Source organism: Suricata suricatta, chromosome 1 (assembly GCF_006229205.1).
Source record: "Suricata suricatta isolate VVHF042 chromosome 1, meerkat_22Aug2017_6uvM2_HiC, whole genome shotgun sequence".
NCBI classification, from domain to species: domain Eukaryota; kingdom Metazoa; phylum Chordata; class Mammalia; order Carnivora; family Herpestidae; genus Suricata; species Suricata suricatta.
This window is the reverse complement of record NC_043700.1, coordinates 146,110,139-146,126,704: the sequence shown is the minus strand read 5'-3', so window position 1 is coordinate 146,126,704 and position 16,566 is coordinate 146,110,139. Positions and strand designations below refer to the sequence as shown.

At 33.9% G+C, this 16,566-nt stretch overlaps 1 protein-coding gene across 15 annotated transcripts in view; it reads left to right on the top strand.

Moving 5' to 3' along the window:
* ADGRL3 (adhesion G protein-coupled receptor L3) overlaps positions 1 to 16,566 on the top strand; it is a 504,973-nt gene that overhangs the window by 464,994 nt on the left and 23,413 nt on the right. For all 15 annotated transcript variants that reach the window (XM_029945427.1, XM_029945417.1, XM_029945384.1 and 12 more), the window contains 2 exons: positions 4,976 to 5,101; positions 12,618 to 12,714. In XM_029945427.1, the coding sequence (XP_029801287.1) occupies positions 4,976 to 5,101; positions 12,618 to 12,714 (223 nt within the window). The remainder of the gene's footprint in view (positions 1 to 4,975; positions 5,102 to 12,617; positions 12,715 to 16,566) is intronic.

Genomic DNA, 16,566 nt, shown 5'->3' with positions numbered 1-16,566 from the left:
ACCAACATCTTCCCATTTCCTCCAGCCACAGCCTTGGGTAACCACCATTCTCCTCTGTTTCTATGAGTTCAGCTTTTTTAGATTTCACATATAAATGATATCATACAGTATTTGTCTTTCCTTGTCTGACTTATTTCAATTAACATAATGCCCTCAAGATCTATCCATGTTGTCGCAAAAGGCAAGATTTTCTTCTTTAGTGACTGAACAATATTCCGTTGTATGTACCATATCTTCTTTATCTATTCACCCACTGATGGACACTTAAGTTGTTTCTGTGTCTTGGCTATTGTGAACAATACTACAATCAACATGGAAGTGTAGATATCTGTTTGAGGTCCTGATTTTATTTCCTGTGGATATATACTCAGAAGTGAGATTGCTGGATCATATGGTAGCTCTGTTTTTAATTTTATGAGGAAACGCCATACTGTTTCCCATAATGGCTGTACCAATTTGCATTCCCACCAACAGTGCACGGGGGCTCTCTTCTGTCCACATCCTCACCGATACTTAACTATCTGTTCTTTTCTTTTGTCTTCTTAATGGTAGCCATTATAACAGGTGTGAGGTGATGTCTCATTCTGGGTTTGATGTACATTTCCTTGATTAGTGCTGTTGAGCATCTTTTCATGTTGGTCATTTGTATGACTTCTTAAGGAAAGTGTTTACTCATTTACCCTCTTCATTAAAAAATTTTTTTTAATTTATTGAGTGAGAGAGAAAGAGAAAGAGAGAGCAGGGGCAGGGCAGAGAAAGAGAGAGAGAGAGAGAGAGAGAGAGAACCCCAAGCAGGCTCTGCACTGTCAGTGAGGACACCAACGTAGGGCTTGATCCCATGGTGAGAGGATGACCTGAGCCGAAATCAAGAGTCAAGGCTTAACAGACTGAGCCACCCAGGTGCTCCTCTTCTGTTCATTTTTAATTGGATTGTTTGGAGTTTTGCCCTTGTGTGTTACAAGTTCTTTATATGTTTAAATAGGAACCCCTTACAGAAATAGAATTTGGAAAAATTTTCTTCATTTCTGTAGAGTGCCCTTTCATGTTGTTGATTATTTCTTTTGCTATGCAGAAGCTTTTTAGTTTGATGTATTCCCATTTATTTTTGCTTCTTGATGTCACATCCAAGAAATCATTGCCAACACCAATGTCCAGGAACTTTCCTCATATATTCCTTTACAATTTTACAGTTTCAGTCATGTTTAAGTCCTTAATTTACTTTGAGTTAAATTTTGTGAGTGGTGTAAGATAGGGCCCAATTTCATTCTACCGCATGTTTAGTTTTCCCTAAACTATATATTGGAGAGTTTGCCCTTTTTCCCACCAAGTATTCTTGGCTCCATTGTAAAATATTAGTTGACAGCAAATGCAAGCCTTTATTTTAGAGCTCTCTAATTCTGTTGTCTTGGCTTATATCAACACCATACTCTATTGATTACTGTAGCTTTGTAATAGAGTTCGAAGGCAAGAAGTGTGATGCCTCCAGTGTGTTCTTTCTTAGAATTACTTTGTGTGTGTGTGTGTGTGTGTGTGTGTGTGTGTGTGTGTGTGTGTGGTTCTATACAAATTTTAGTATCATTTGTATCTATGAAAAATCAAATTGGAATTTTGAGAGATTGCATTGAATCTATAGAGGTCTTTGGGTAGTATGGACATTTTAACAATCTTAATTCTCTTAAGCCATTTGATTGAATTCAGTGATATACCCATGCTTATGTAGTTGTCATATGTTTCAATTACAGAAATATGAAGTATTCCATTGTTGAGATATTTTGGCTTATAGAGTTATTAGTTGATTAATTCAACTCATTAACAAAATCAAATTTGAGTTATCAGTCTTATTCTGAGTGTAGATTGCATGATATTACTAATACCAGTAATACTGGTGACATTAAAGTTGTCACTTTTTCTTTTGTTATACACTCAGTTTTGTGCTAAATCTCAGAGGGTATCATATTATTTTATTTCTGGTCTGAGACTATAAAAAATGCCATTGGTAAGATATAGTTTCTTTCCCATTTTCTTTATTCTAGAATAATATTAAGATAATAGATATCATATTGATTGAGGTTAGAGGATTATCATGTGAATTAGTGGATTAGAATATGGAAATGATTGATCAAATATTTTTTTATTTTAATCTAAAGGAAAATATGTCATAGACACAGCCCATGTAATTTTGTTTTTTTCTTTTAAAACACATGCTTAAGTGTTTCAAATCTAATAACAGAAAAATAAAGTCAAATCAGCAAAGATTCAGTAAGTAATATACCTGAATATGGAACTTGGCATCACTAGATATCTTGATTTGCTAGCTAGTTATTTACATAATCAGTTCAGAATATATAACCTTTTTGAAAAATGTAAATCATCCGAGATGAATTCCTATGGCTCATACAATATTGCTGCCTTTGTACCAGGAAGGGGAATGGTTCTCTTTCTCTCTTTTTTTCTCTATCTCTCCTAAAATATTTATGTAAATTTAAATCACATCATCAAAAAACACTTTCTTTTAAAAGAAAGAAAAATATACTTGTTGAGTATATTAGGAAAAACAAAGTAGGATGTAAGTTATGATCAAAATTTAGATTCTTGGAGATACTTCATTAATTCTGGACTAATATTAAACTATTACTGGTAGTGCTTACCTTTGGGTGAAGATTATTTTAACTTTCTCAAATTCTGATTAAAGCACTTGTCCTTATATTTTCTAGATACAGAGAAAGGGATAATTTAATATATTACTTTAATAATCATGTTAACATATTAATATTAGAAATACGGCCTTTTAGAAAGACCTCCCTGATCATAGAGCACCTATGAGAGTGGGTTTTTTCACATGACACATATATTGCTTAATCTTTTCAGTATTTTAGTATTTTCATTGCTTAATCTTTTCAGTATTCTTATCTGTTCAGTGTAGGTAATAATTATTACCCAGAGTTGTTTTGAGGAAGGGACCTAGCACAGTTCCTAGTAAATAGCAAATAAAAATCAGAAGCTTATTGGGGCACCTGGGTGGCTTGTTTGTTGAGGGTCCAACTCTTGATTTCAGATCAGGTCATGATCCCATGGTCATGGATCAAGTCCCATATGGGAGTCTGCACTAAGTGTGGAGCCTGCTTAAGATTCTCCCTCTCTGTCTCTCACTCTTTTCCTCCTTCTCTCTCTCTCTCTCTCTCTCTCTCTCTCTCTCTCTCTCTCCCTGTGCCCTTCTGTCCCATCACACATTCACTCTCTTTCTCTCTAAAATAAAATTTAACAAAAATTAGGAGCTTTGTCATTTCATACTCCCCAGTTCACAGGAATCATGGATACACACACAAGTGAGTAGACATTTTTCTAAAAAACCAACAAAAAAAGAATTGGCTTTTATTTTAAGCAGTGAATAAAACTAATCATTTCTAATATTCATAAATATAGCATGGAAGAGATTGAAAATGTATCAGTATAATTTCAACAATACCAAAGAATGTAATGTTGGCAGCCCGGGTTGGAGAATGTCCTCAAAGCTGCTCACACTGTTTGCAACACCTAGGATGCCTTTGTCTCTCTACTGTGGCCTTTCTTTCAACCTCATTGTCCAACCTGACAGATTCCAGCTTACCTATTGAAAGTTCTCTCAGAAGTCCTCTTCTCTGAGAAGCCTTCTGACCTACCGCCAGCAGATGCTTCTCCTTCGTGCTTTGATTCACCTGTCTCCATATTGTTGTTCCTGTCACAGAATAAGCATTTAGTAAACGTGAATTCTTCAAACAAATCTGAGTCTATTCTACCTCTGATTCTGCTACATCTTTCATAGAATGAGATTTCCAATATTAAGATGTAATATTTCAGTCTTGAATGCTAATATTAATTTATGATTCACACTCTTTTTTTCCTTTTGCTTCTAAATAATGTGCCTCAGGAAAGTATATATTTATAACTTCTCTCGAAATAAAATTACACTGGAATCTGATATTGTCATAAATTATGGAAAGGATGAACTTGTGTGAATTCAACAGATAAAGAGCTAAGAATAACTGTAAATAGGGCATTATTTCATAACGAATATAATTTGGGATGTATAACCAATAAAATGTCCCAGAATGTGTTTTTAGTTGATGAACACATAGTTGGGGAGTATTTTTGTTGTCATAGATAGTGGAAGGATGATTTAGGGAAGTTACTGTTTTATTTCTGTATGTCTTGTCTGATTAAATAGTCCATAATAAAGATTTTAAACATGATAAAAGTTTCCCCAGAAATTGTAGACAGGTTTTCCTGCTTGAAAACATCAGCAAAAAATGTTTATTTCCTTTTCTCCTATGATTTTATACTACAAGCAGGATTAATAATTTAATAAAGAGCAATCTGTGATTATTGAGTAGAACTATTATGAGAGAATAAACTTAAAATATTTTGAATTTTATATTCTATAGTTATAAATTTCACCTCTTTTAAGAGAAATAAACTTCAAAGAAACAAAGAAATTCTTAGCTCAGCACATTTCTTTCTTCTGTGTTTAGACATTTCTTTTCTCTCTCCCTCTTTCTCCCCCTTCCCTCACTCTCTCTCCCCTCCTCTTTCTCCCTTTCTCCATCCCCTCTTCACTCTGAAACCTTCTCATTCAATTTCTGTTTAAAGATCAATCGCAGCAATAGCCTACTTCAAATCAAATTTCTGAAGCTAAAAATAGGGTTATAAAATGTCTTAAGTTTTTATCCTTTGAACTATTAGGTTGTATCATTATAGCATGATTGGGCATGTGTGTGTGTGTGTGCATGTTTTAAAAGGCTCCAGTTATGCAAAATTTCAAACTTGGTTACTTGAATATCACTTTATGTTGTAAAATATATGCTGAACAGACTTTGTTGTATCTGAAGGGCAAGGAAATAATTATAATAATTATCTAAAAATAAAACATACATTTTATACCACCGTTCCCAGCTGAAATGAATTATTTGCTAACAGAAGTTAATGTTTAATTGGCTAGGTACGAAAAGAGTATGGGAAATGCCTGCGGACACATTGTTGTAGTGGCAAAAGTACAGAGAGTTCCATTGGCTCAGGGAAAACATCTGGTTCTCGAACTCCTGGACGCTACTCCACAGGCTCACAGGTAAATAGCATTTGTTAATTAAAAAGAACTATCTCTTACCTATATTCTGTTACGAGTTGCTGTCCTTGATCAGAACTATTTTCTATCTCAAGTGCTTAACACATCAAATTTGTCATTGCCGTTGCTGTTGTTTTAGTGTTTCAAACAGGAACAATTATGACATAAATTTGACGCCACACTGCAACAAAATTATGAAACTTAAGGTCTCAGTTTGCATAATAATGAGTGATTTCAGTTTGTAACTATTCGAATGAACATAGATAGTGAGAAAAGGAATTTGGTACTTTCCCCAAAACTCTAAGAAAATGATATTTTATATACACGATTCTTAAGTGAATTACCTCTTTTAACCAAGATAATAATTCTCTATCACATACTGAAAATGTGTACTTATTAACTGCCATGTTTAGCAAAAACAGTCCTAACTCACATTATATTATAATTTATATTATATTATGGTGATACGTTGAAGTCAGTTGAGGGCAGTGAAGAATACAATAAGAGCATCATTGGCTTAACTGTTCTACCCATTGCTCCCAGCCCTTCAGCACTCCATGCAGCCACTGCATTGACTGTCGCCTGGGAAACTTAAGTAACCTGTCTGCCATTTTTCCCATGTCACAGTATGAGTCCAAGGATTATTAGATAGAAATTTTGGTAATTCTAGGGTGCTAAACTGAGTCAATCAAATAAAATACAGGATTAGGGTGCTTTGCTGGCTCAGTCAGTAAAGTATGCAACTCTTGATCACAGGATCATGTGTTCAAGTCCTACACCTAGCATGGAGCCTACTTAAATAAAATGATTGAAATAAATAAATAAATAAATGCCAAGATGATGTGGGCCATGGGTGAGTTTTAGTTCAGGCCAGCAGACTAGTATTTTGAAGATTCCCTGATCCCATGGGAAAAACAATCATGTTTTCAGTGTTGTCAATTGAATTTTTCTTCTAAAGAAGGCTTAAATTTAAATTGATAAAGTTGTAAATCAGGAACTTAGATTTTCTTAACCCTTTCTGCCCAACCTATGGATTTTAATTTTTTTTTATAAATTTGGTAATTTTATATGAAATAAGAAAGATCACTTGATTGTCTTGTAAACTTAATAGATTAAATTCACAAAGGATTCCATTTTTGTACTTGGAAAATTAAATATCCTTTGGGTGCCGGAGTGGCTCAGTCAGTTAAGTGTGCAACTCTTTATTTCAACTCAGGTCATGATCTCACAGTTCCTGAGACTGAGTCCAATGATGGGCTCTGCACTAACAACACAGAGCCTGCTTGGGATTCTCTCTCCCACTCTCTTTCTGCCCCTCCCCCACTTATGCTCGCTCGCTCGCTCTCTCTCTCTTTCCCTCAAAAGAAATAAACATTTAAAAGAAAAGTAAATATCACTGACCTTTAAATATCATTTACAAATGTACTATGTCTGGTTCAAACACATCCACTATCAGACTCGACAACTGTGTACACCTACCAAACACTGGAGTGACTCTTACTTATAAATGAAAGATAATAAACAATATTTTCATAAAGAAACACTTTCTTCAAATTGATGGAGTTCTCTTTTATGAGTAAAGCCACATATTTAATATCATTCTAACATTTCCAACTAAAAATTTAAACCTATGTAACTGTCAAACCTGACTACTAATACTTAAATTAATAACCACAAATTATAAAGAGCATGAAACTTATCCCTACATATAATACACAATTATTAATTGTTTGATTTTTACTTTTTATTTCTCTACATCACTGAGATTACAAAGTTGCAAATTAGGGGTGAACAGATGTACCGATTTAGGTGGGCCAAGATATCTGAGTGTAGGACTACTAAATAAATCAACCAATTAGAAATCTGAAGTCTCTGGGCACTTGGGTGGCTCAGTTGGTTAAGCATCTGCCTCTTCATTTCGTCTCAGGTCATGATCTCACGGTTTGTGCGATCAAGCCCTGCACTGGGTTCCATCTTTGCTGTCAGTGCTGAGCCTGCTTGGGATTCTCTTTCTCCCTCTCTCTCTGCCCCTCCCCCACTCTCACCATCTCTGTCTCTATCAAAATAAATAAACATTTTAAAATGTTGAGGTCTCACATAATTTAGGGATACTCCTAGATGATGCTTCTAGCATGAGGCTCTTATATTCCACACCCTTTACTTTCACACCGATAATCTTTACTTCCCTTTTTATAATAATCTTTTCTACAACCTTGAAATTGAAATTGCTTAGATCCTGTATGCTGTCTAGCTTGATTAGGTCCTACATGTTTTTTATGTAACTGAGTTCATTAGCCACCATCTTGTAGTCATTTGACAAATGTCACTAATTAAGCAATACTATTTGGAAGTTTCACGTATAATGTTACGACAGAGTTGTGTAATGTTTAGCAGTACTTGTATGGGAAAAGATAGAGCAATGCAGGTTAATAGAATAGTTGTAAATTTGCTGCGTGGTAGCCCTTGGTTTGAATTCTAGCCTTGGCATGTATCATCCGTAACGCAAAACAAGTTACCTAATATCATTGACCCTCAGTTTTTTTCATCTGTAAAGTGGTGGTAATAATACTTGTTTCTTATATTGTTAGGAAGATTGAAATAGTGTATTCAAAACACTTAAAATAAATTATAAGTACCCAATTAATTGGAGCAGTTATCACTTATTAGTGTCATTATTAAAGAATATAATGTCAGATATATATTTAAAACTGTATCATATTTTTTCACTTTTATGTTTCTAATATCACAATTCTTGTCCTCCAAAAAAAACCCCTTACATTGTTACCTTGTCCTTACTATAACACTAATTCTGATTAACTGACAATCCAACCCTACATAAAGTAATAGTTACTTAAATCCAGTCTGTTCAAGTAAAAATGGTAAATTTACATATTTCATGTAAATATGACCCTCCACAATCTAAAATACAGAATGATATTTGGGTAAAATCTTGGGACTGTGGATGCCTTATCCACATCAGAGAACTTGTAAATAGCAATCCACATATATTTGTAAGAAATATTGAATGACCTCTATTTAATGCCAGACAGCCTTCTAAGCTCTGGAGGTAGAGTGGTTAAAATACAAATAACTTCCCCTGTGATCTAGAGCTTTCACTCTAATTGTGGAAGATAGAAAACTTATTAACAAATAAACTGACAGAAAAGATCAGATTATAAAAGCTGGTAGAGAGCCAAGTATGGTGATTTGATACAGAAATTCCAGGGGGCTACATGGAGTAAGTGTTAGAGAAAGACATTTTGGAAGATGATATTGACACCAAGATTCTGAATGACAGGAACAAAATTCAGGGGAAGAGAATTCCAGGTGAGAGAACATCTAGTGCAAAGCCTAACGGTAGGGAATACTGGCAAACTCAGGAATGGAAAGAACGTCATTGACCAAAGTAGGTGAAAGTGAATGGAAGATGAAGTCAAAGGAGAAGGCTAGAGATGGATCAGTAATGGTGTGTAAGAGTATGCAAATTTAGATTTTATTTTGTTTACTTTAGAAAGCCAATGAGATGATTTAGAAAAGGAAGTGGCAGGAGATCATCCACATATAATAAAGATCATGGGGCTTCCATGTAGATAATTGAGCATGTGATTGGCGAGAATAAAAAGTGAAAACCCTCTCCATCTATTGCTCCCCTATACCTACCTGGTTCTAGCTAATAAGTACTTTTAAGAGCTCGGTAATATTCATAATCACACAAACATATTCACAGCCCTCTGTATAGGATTGGTTTGTGTTTATATGTGTTTATAAAAACTATGGACAAAGGTATTGTCCTTCTTACTTTGACCTTTCTTTAATCTGTCATTTGTTTTCTATTTGTTTTATTGATGTGGTGATATATTGACATTTATCATATGATATTTGAAACATAAACCATATATGTAACATCTCTTAAATTATGAAGCATAGTAATAAAATGAATACCTGTGACGTGAACATCCAGGTCAGAAAATAAACATTTTTCATATATTTTGCCTTTTTAAAAAAAAGTAGTGCTTTTTATTTATTTTTGAGAGAGAGAGAGACAGTGCGATCAGGGGAGGGTCAGAGAGAGAGGGAGACACAGAATCTGAAGCAGGCTCCAGGCTCTGAGCTAGCAGTCAGCACAGAGCCCGACGCAGAGCTTGAATCCATGAACCGTGAGATCATGACCTGAGCCGAAGCTAGACATTTAACTGACTGAACCACCCAGGTGCCCCTATATTTTGCCTTCTTGAAACCTCTCTTTAATTAATACTTGTGTCTCCAACCACGGAAGACTTCTGTTCTTCATTTCCTTGACACATTCTTTTTTTTTTTTTTTTTTTTTTTTTGAGAGACAGAGAGAGACAGTATGAGCAGGAGAGGGTCAGAGAGAAAGGGACATACAGAATCTGAAGACAATTTCCAGGCTCTAAGCTAGCTCTCAGTACAGAGCCTGACACGGGGCTCAAACCCACAAACCCACAAACCGTGAGATCATGACCTGAGCCAAAGTCGACGCTTAACCGACTGAGCCACCCAGGCACCCTCCTTGACATATTCTAGTAGTTTCTCTGCCTCTAAAAAAATGTGTTTAGTATTACTTTTTAAAATATTTTTTAAGTGGTGTATTTTTATATGTAGTCTTCTGTGATTTGCTCTTGTCACCTCAAATCATCCTGGTTCATTCCATGAACATTTAACTGTTGGCTCTGTGTTATACAATGTATACCTTTTTCTGCCTGCAATATTTCACCTTTTCTCCTTTTTCTCCTAGATTAGGAGCCAGTTGAATGGATTCACATGTTGGTTTTGTCATTTATTAGCCCTGTGACATTGGGCATGCTAATTAACTTCTAAACCTCAATTTTCTAATGACTAAGAATACTTGCCTCAAGGAACTCTTATGTGATTTCAATGAGAAAATAAATGAAAAATACATAGCATATAACCTAGAATTCTAGATTCTAACTCTAATTCCACAGAATTAATTAAAATATTTAAAGATTTTGTATATAAGAACATATTTTACATATATACATATTATATATATACGTACACATAATATATGTCTTGATCATGTGGTATTTCAGGGTGTGATGCATCAATAAACAAAAAAGACAATATTTCTGTTTTTTGAGAGCCTCAGATCTTATGCAGACATTAGACATAAAATATTAGACATTATATATAAATATAAGAAATAAATACATTATAATTATAGGTCATGTTATATGAGATGATAATGACTATTGGGGAGAAATAGCAGGGTTAGGTAGGTGGAATACAATCCTTAAAAGGATAATCAAGTTAGATCTCTTCCAGGAGAAAATATTTGGAGGAAAATTTAAAGAGATGAAGGAGTTCTCCACACGTGTAACTGGAGGAAGAACACTTCAGGCCAAGGAGGCAGCTGTACCGAGCCTGAGGCAGAAGCATGCTTCCCTTGTAAGGAATGGCAGGAGAACCAGTGTGGCTAGCCCAGGTTGGGGACACTAACAGAAGCTGAGATAATGGAGGAAGCTCCTACAAATGTCACCTAACTACAGTTGTAATTTCATCAAGTCTGTTAAGATGTCACTTCTTCAGTGCAGTGCTCCCAGACTTCCTAGCCAAGGATGTGCACTTAAACATTTTAATTATGTAGTATAACAAACATTAACAAAAGTACACAAAATACAAGTGTATGCCCAATGATTTATTACCTCTCCCCAGGTTAAATATCAGAATATTGGGAGTGCCTCAGAAACCCTTTGGATCTTTTGCCATCATTTACCTCCGACATAACCACCATCTTAATTTTTCACATATTTTGTTTTGCACGTGTGTGATACTTATTCACAGGACATCATCCAGCACATATTCTCTTCTATTTTCTTCCTTTCCTCAGACATCTGTGTTGCTACAGGAGGCCATGTTGCTTTTCTATTTCTCTTGTTGTGCATTGTACTATACATCCGTTCTACCACTGACAGTTATTTAGGTTTGTAGTTTTCGGATATAATAATTAATAGTTCTATGGAGATTTGTGGGCACATTGCTTACTTTGGCATTTATTTTTGCCAAATAAATACTTGTTGTATCTATCACTTACTAATCTAGTAGCTCCACAAAGATAAAGATATTTTTTGTTTGCCTTTTCCCTTTGTATTTTCTTGGGTAGCATTTGGTATGCAGTAATTAATTAATCTTAATTAATTAAATGACTAATAGAAACAAATGTGAGAGAGTTGTTCCCAGTATTTCAGTTTGAAGTGTTGAGGTATTGTTCAATAGAAAGTGCTTAAGTGCTCAGAATCTATGATCCTGCACCAGTTTTCTTATTCTTTTCTTTCTTGCTTTCTTGCTTTTTTGAAGTAGGCTCCACACCCAATGTGGGGCTTAACCTCATGACCTCGAGATCAAGAGTCACATGCTCTACTCACTAAGCCAGTCAAGCAACCTTCTCATTCCTTTATTTATTAGTTTTGTTCTGTATATGTGTGTGTGTGTGTGTTGTCTATGTGTGTTTGTGTGTGTTTGCTGACCTATAAAACAATATACACAATATAGACATATCCCAGGATTTATAAAACCAATTGTCTAATATTTTAAGATTAGGTACTCGTCTTATTGAAGGAGTTCAAATATATTTGGAACATAACCCACTTTTGAGCTTGGTTTTACCACTACGATTACCAGGAGTAATAGTTCTTATAACTATTTAATCCTTGGAAAAACTGAAAGCATTTTGTTTCCTGCTCACAAAATTGTTAATACTCTCTTGATCCCTAACTCCCCATAAACTAGAAAAAAACATCCTTCTCTTAATAATGGAAACATATTACACTGTTTCAATTATCTAGCACTTAGAAATCTGAATTTGAGAATAAAAGTAATGATGCAAGAATTTTCAGTTCTCTATAAATTACCTACTGGGAAGAAATGAATAGGGTGAACTGACTTCTTTTATCTCCTTTGAGAGAAAGAAAAGTCAAAATCATTTGTAACCTGTAAAATTACACAGGTCTTACAAAATTTATGGAACATGTTGAATTTAGTAGCCTTTTAATAATACTCTGTTCTTTTCTTACCAAACTTTTTCTTTCCTACAAGTTTCTGAATCTTGAACTAAATCTTTTGTTAATAAAACTGACAATTTAATACATATTTAAATATACCATTTCCATAAAAGTTGCAATGAAAATAATTTGTTTCACTTTGGAAAGTAAAATTATTAAAATTCTAACTGTCTAGAGTACGTTTCCATATATCTCAACATGTTTAAATTAGTATACTACATTACACTTATTGCTTTTTCATAGTTACACTAATTTTTGGTATAAGCATTTAGGAATACACTTAATGAGAACCAATTATTATCATTAATTTACTTTCTGATGTTCTTATGCTACTGTACTGAAAGCATGTACAGGTTATGTATTTGCCAGATGCCAGAAACAAAGGTCTCATATAACTATGACAGAAAGAAAAAGACTGATTTGTGTGAAAATTCACTGCCTGGTGAGTTCATTTCCTTTTTTGCCTTTACGCCATCCAGAGCCGAATTCGTAGAATGTGGAATGACACGGTCCGAAAACAGTCAGAGTCTTCCTTCATTACTGGAGATATAAACAGTTCAGCGTCACTCAACAGAGGTAATTAGAAATGATTTTTCCTACTTATTACTTTTGTAATTACTTTAAAAAGTTCTTCAATGTATAACTTTTTCAATTTATTTTATTTTTTATTTTTCTTTTGCAACTTCCGGACCTTGTTCCATGTGATAGGAATATTGCAAGGATATAAAACCTGGCTGAGTGTAGCAGTGTGTTCCATTATTCATAAGCCTTTTTTTTTTTTCAATCCTGAGTCTTCAGGAAATCTTTTCTGAAAAGAAGTTAGAAAATGAGAACTTTCCTTTTCTAGTCATCTGCCACTTTAATAAACTGGTGAGCTGTCAGGCCTCATTGGAAGCAGTGAAAATGGGCAATTATGGGGCTATATCGTCTGCTAAGCATCATAGAGTTCCAGATTGTCCCAGGCATAGAGCAATTTCATAGTCTTTGTGGAAGTAAAAATATACTGTCTAATATGTACTTGAGACATCCTGTATATTTGGGGTAAAAATTGCCTCCAATCTTAGTATCTACAAACTCATCCGGCATATTTAAAGTTCTAGGAGGAAAAAAATATATTATGATTTGTGTGCGTGTTTGTGCTTCTGGTTATCCTGTGCCTGGGGCTTCATTTAAACTTTTAAAATGAAGTTTCCTTAATCTACTATTTTGTTTCTGGTTGTTTTTTTCCTTCGTGTCTGTCTCTCTGTCTCCCTCTGTTTCCCTCCTTCCCTCCCTCGTATTTAGCGTGTGTGTGTATTGCGGGGTACATGATTAGAATTAAACTGACTCCAGTCAACATGAGTAGATGCTATGTTTGTGTGGAGCTAGAGGACACTACAGACATTGCTGGGCAACTCGGTATAGTTTTGTCTGGAAAGGCGGCATTTGCATGAGTCTATTCCAGTCACAGTGTCCTAACAAAGATATTTTTGATACATATGTTGAGTATATATTAAGTACGCATATATTGAATACAACATTGTTGTTTTTTTCTTATCCCCAAACTAGGATTATTCTTAGTTGGTTTTAAACCTGTTTCTGTTAGCTTTTTGTTATACTAAATGCTACATAGAAACAAATAATTAACAATCATGGCTAATGATTCAGAAAAACTTAGATCCTGGTGCTCTTAATTACTTTTACTCAATTAATTTGCATCTTATATGCATAAAAAAAGTTAGGACAAATAGTGTCCACATTGAACTTGATACAGAGACCCAGGTTATATGTCATCTTAATATGTTATTTGGGGGCAATGATATAACAGCAATAACCTAATGATGATATTAAATTTTCTATATAACTTCTGCCAGAGAAATGAGTGCAATTATTCCTCCAGATATGAAGTTCATTAAAACAACTACCTTTTGTATTTTGTTTCCATATTAGTCCATTTTTAATTGCTAGATTTCTATTTATATAATATCATCTAAATATTCTCTTTTTCAAGTTTAGTTTTAATGGTTTGTGAAAATTTATGTAAATATGAATACTCTAATTTATGACATACTTTCTAAATCATAAAATGCAAATTACTTACAAATGCCTTCAAAGTTTAGGAACTAATTTGTTTTCATAGTGACAGATTTTTATTGTCTAATCTCACAGATGGAAAATTTATAGTATGTTCCTAGAAAGAAAGCTACCTTTATGAATAAGAATTATTATTAGAACTATGTTGCATCTAATGATCACAGTAACCACAGAACTATTGTTGTTTAAACAAAAGATGAGATCATAGATTTTAATGATGTACTGTTCATTTGCCCAATGTGAAGATGGTTAAAATATGTAAAATTATTATGTTGTCTAGCATTACGACCTAAAGTCACATAAAGATTGTAAGATATGTGACTTTACTAAAAATTGTTTTAAATGGACATGTTTTCATGACCTTGAATTTAAGGTCAATCCCATATAACATTCTGTACCCTTTTTAGTCCTTCTCAAGAATTTCATCAACTTGGAATATGTAATATGTGGATGACTGGGTCAATTTGAAGTATATTTAAAGGAAATAATAATATTTTGTGTTGACTGATCATATGTTTAAATCTGATTTTAAAATCTTTAGTTTTTAAAGTATTTCTTGAAGTTACCCTTGAAGAATTGTATAAGATTTCTTGTGACACCCAATAAGTTACTCTAATGTTGACTTTGAAACATGGGTTATATTGAACTTATGATTTGAAATGTGTCCAGTCAGCGATCTTTTCCTTCAGGATATATTTTCTTTCTTTCACTCACTGACTTTAATGGTGGTAGACATCATAGTGATCTTCTTGATTTCCCATATTAATTCCCCATTCCCCCATGCCAGAAACTCCTCATTTTATTCTTATCTCATTATTTTTTATCTTAGATGCCTGGAGTACTTTAAAATTTTATTTCTTCATATTATATCTCTGAAGATCATCTTTAACCTCCTTCTTTAATCTTGTCTTATTTCCCAGGGTCCTATCTCCCCTGCATTCAGGCGTGTGTATCATATTTAGGTAGGTGGAATCCAAGATTCACCTTTCCAGATAAACACTTCAGTCACCTCAGCAACATGATTATTCACCTTTATTTAATCAAAAGATTATATTCTCTATTATTAAAATAAAAATTCTAGGCACTGCATCTTTGCATCTTCATTTATTCTAACTTCTCATGCATTCTTAGTTTCTTATTAGCTGGCAAATTTTTGTTAATTTAAACCCCATTTTCCTTTCTATCCAAGTCAGTTTTATTAAATTTCTTATTTTTTTCTTTACAACAGTTCTGGCCCTTGAAAACTACAAGAAGTTGTCTGAAAGTTAGTCCTATTTTTACTGTAGGTTTTCTTTCCTATTCATACCACTGCTCAATTCATCAGAAGAATAATTATTTTACAATTCTGTATGTCTTACCATCTATTCTTCCAAACAGGAATTCATCATCATCATCTTTGGGATCCATTAAGAATAAAACATCTATCATATAGTACAGAACTCTTTCTCAATGGTTTTTATTTTTTCAAACCATCTTTAATATTCTGTTCTTGAACCAACTTGTGGTATCCTATGTATTAGATTACTTGCCTAGACTTCCCGATGTGATCAGTTTGATTACTGTTGTGATTTTATTCCTTAGAATCATGCAGAACCTTGGAAGATTTATTGATAATTTTCAGTTCATGTAATCATTCTTACATATCCTCTGTGGGATTTTGTTAATTGGTCACCTCATCTCTTTAAAGCCTTCCATTACATTTGTCCTTTGAATATGTATATTCATGAAGGGGTTTTGCAAAATTTCCCTATTCATTTTAAGATATATTTTCCCCTTCTGACTTGTTTGCTACAAGGCTACTCACTCATATAAATTAAGAATTTTGTGAGGCCAGTACCCGAGGGCTACAGCTGACACAGTTTGAAGGAGCTTTCCAAGAGCATTATTGTGGTATTTGATTATAAAAAGTCTTAAAGAAGGTTAACTGTGATCCAAATTCAAGTTTTTACAAATGCCACAGTAGGGTTTATTTATTTGTTCATTTAAATATTTACTGTTTGTTCATATCTTGAAGTCAGGCCTCAATCCTCCAGTTTCCTCAGGTGTATTAGAAATCTCACCCAACTTTCCAAATAGCTCCAACTTCTCAGTAGTGGTAGAAATAATGTGTAGCTAGAGTAATCTTTTCTACTTATATCTCCTACCCACCATCTCTGCTGGCCAGACTTTGCCCTGAATGACTTAGATTGACAATGCCTCGGAAATTTGAGTCTAATCCCAAAATGAAAGATTTGTTGAGAAATTGCTCTGGCAGTTCAATTAATGGTTAAACATTTCTTCTATCTTTATCAATCTATATAAAAATTGGAATATTTTCTGAAATTAGATTTTATTAGGCTTTATCTCATTGTGAAT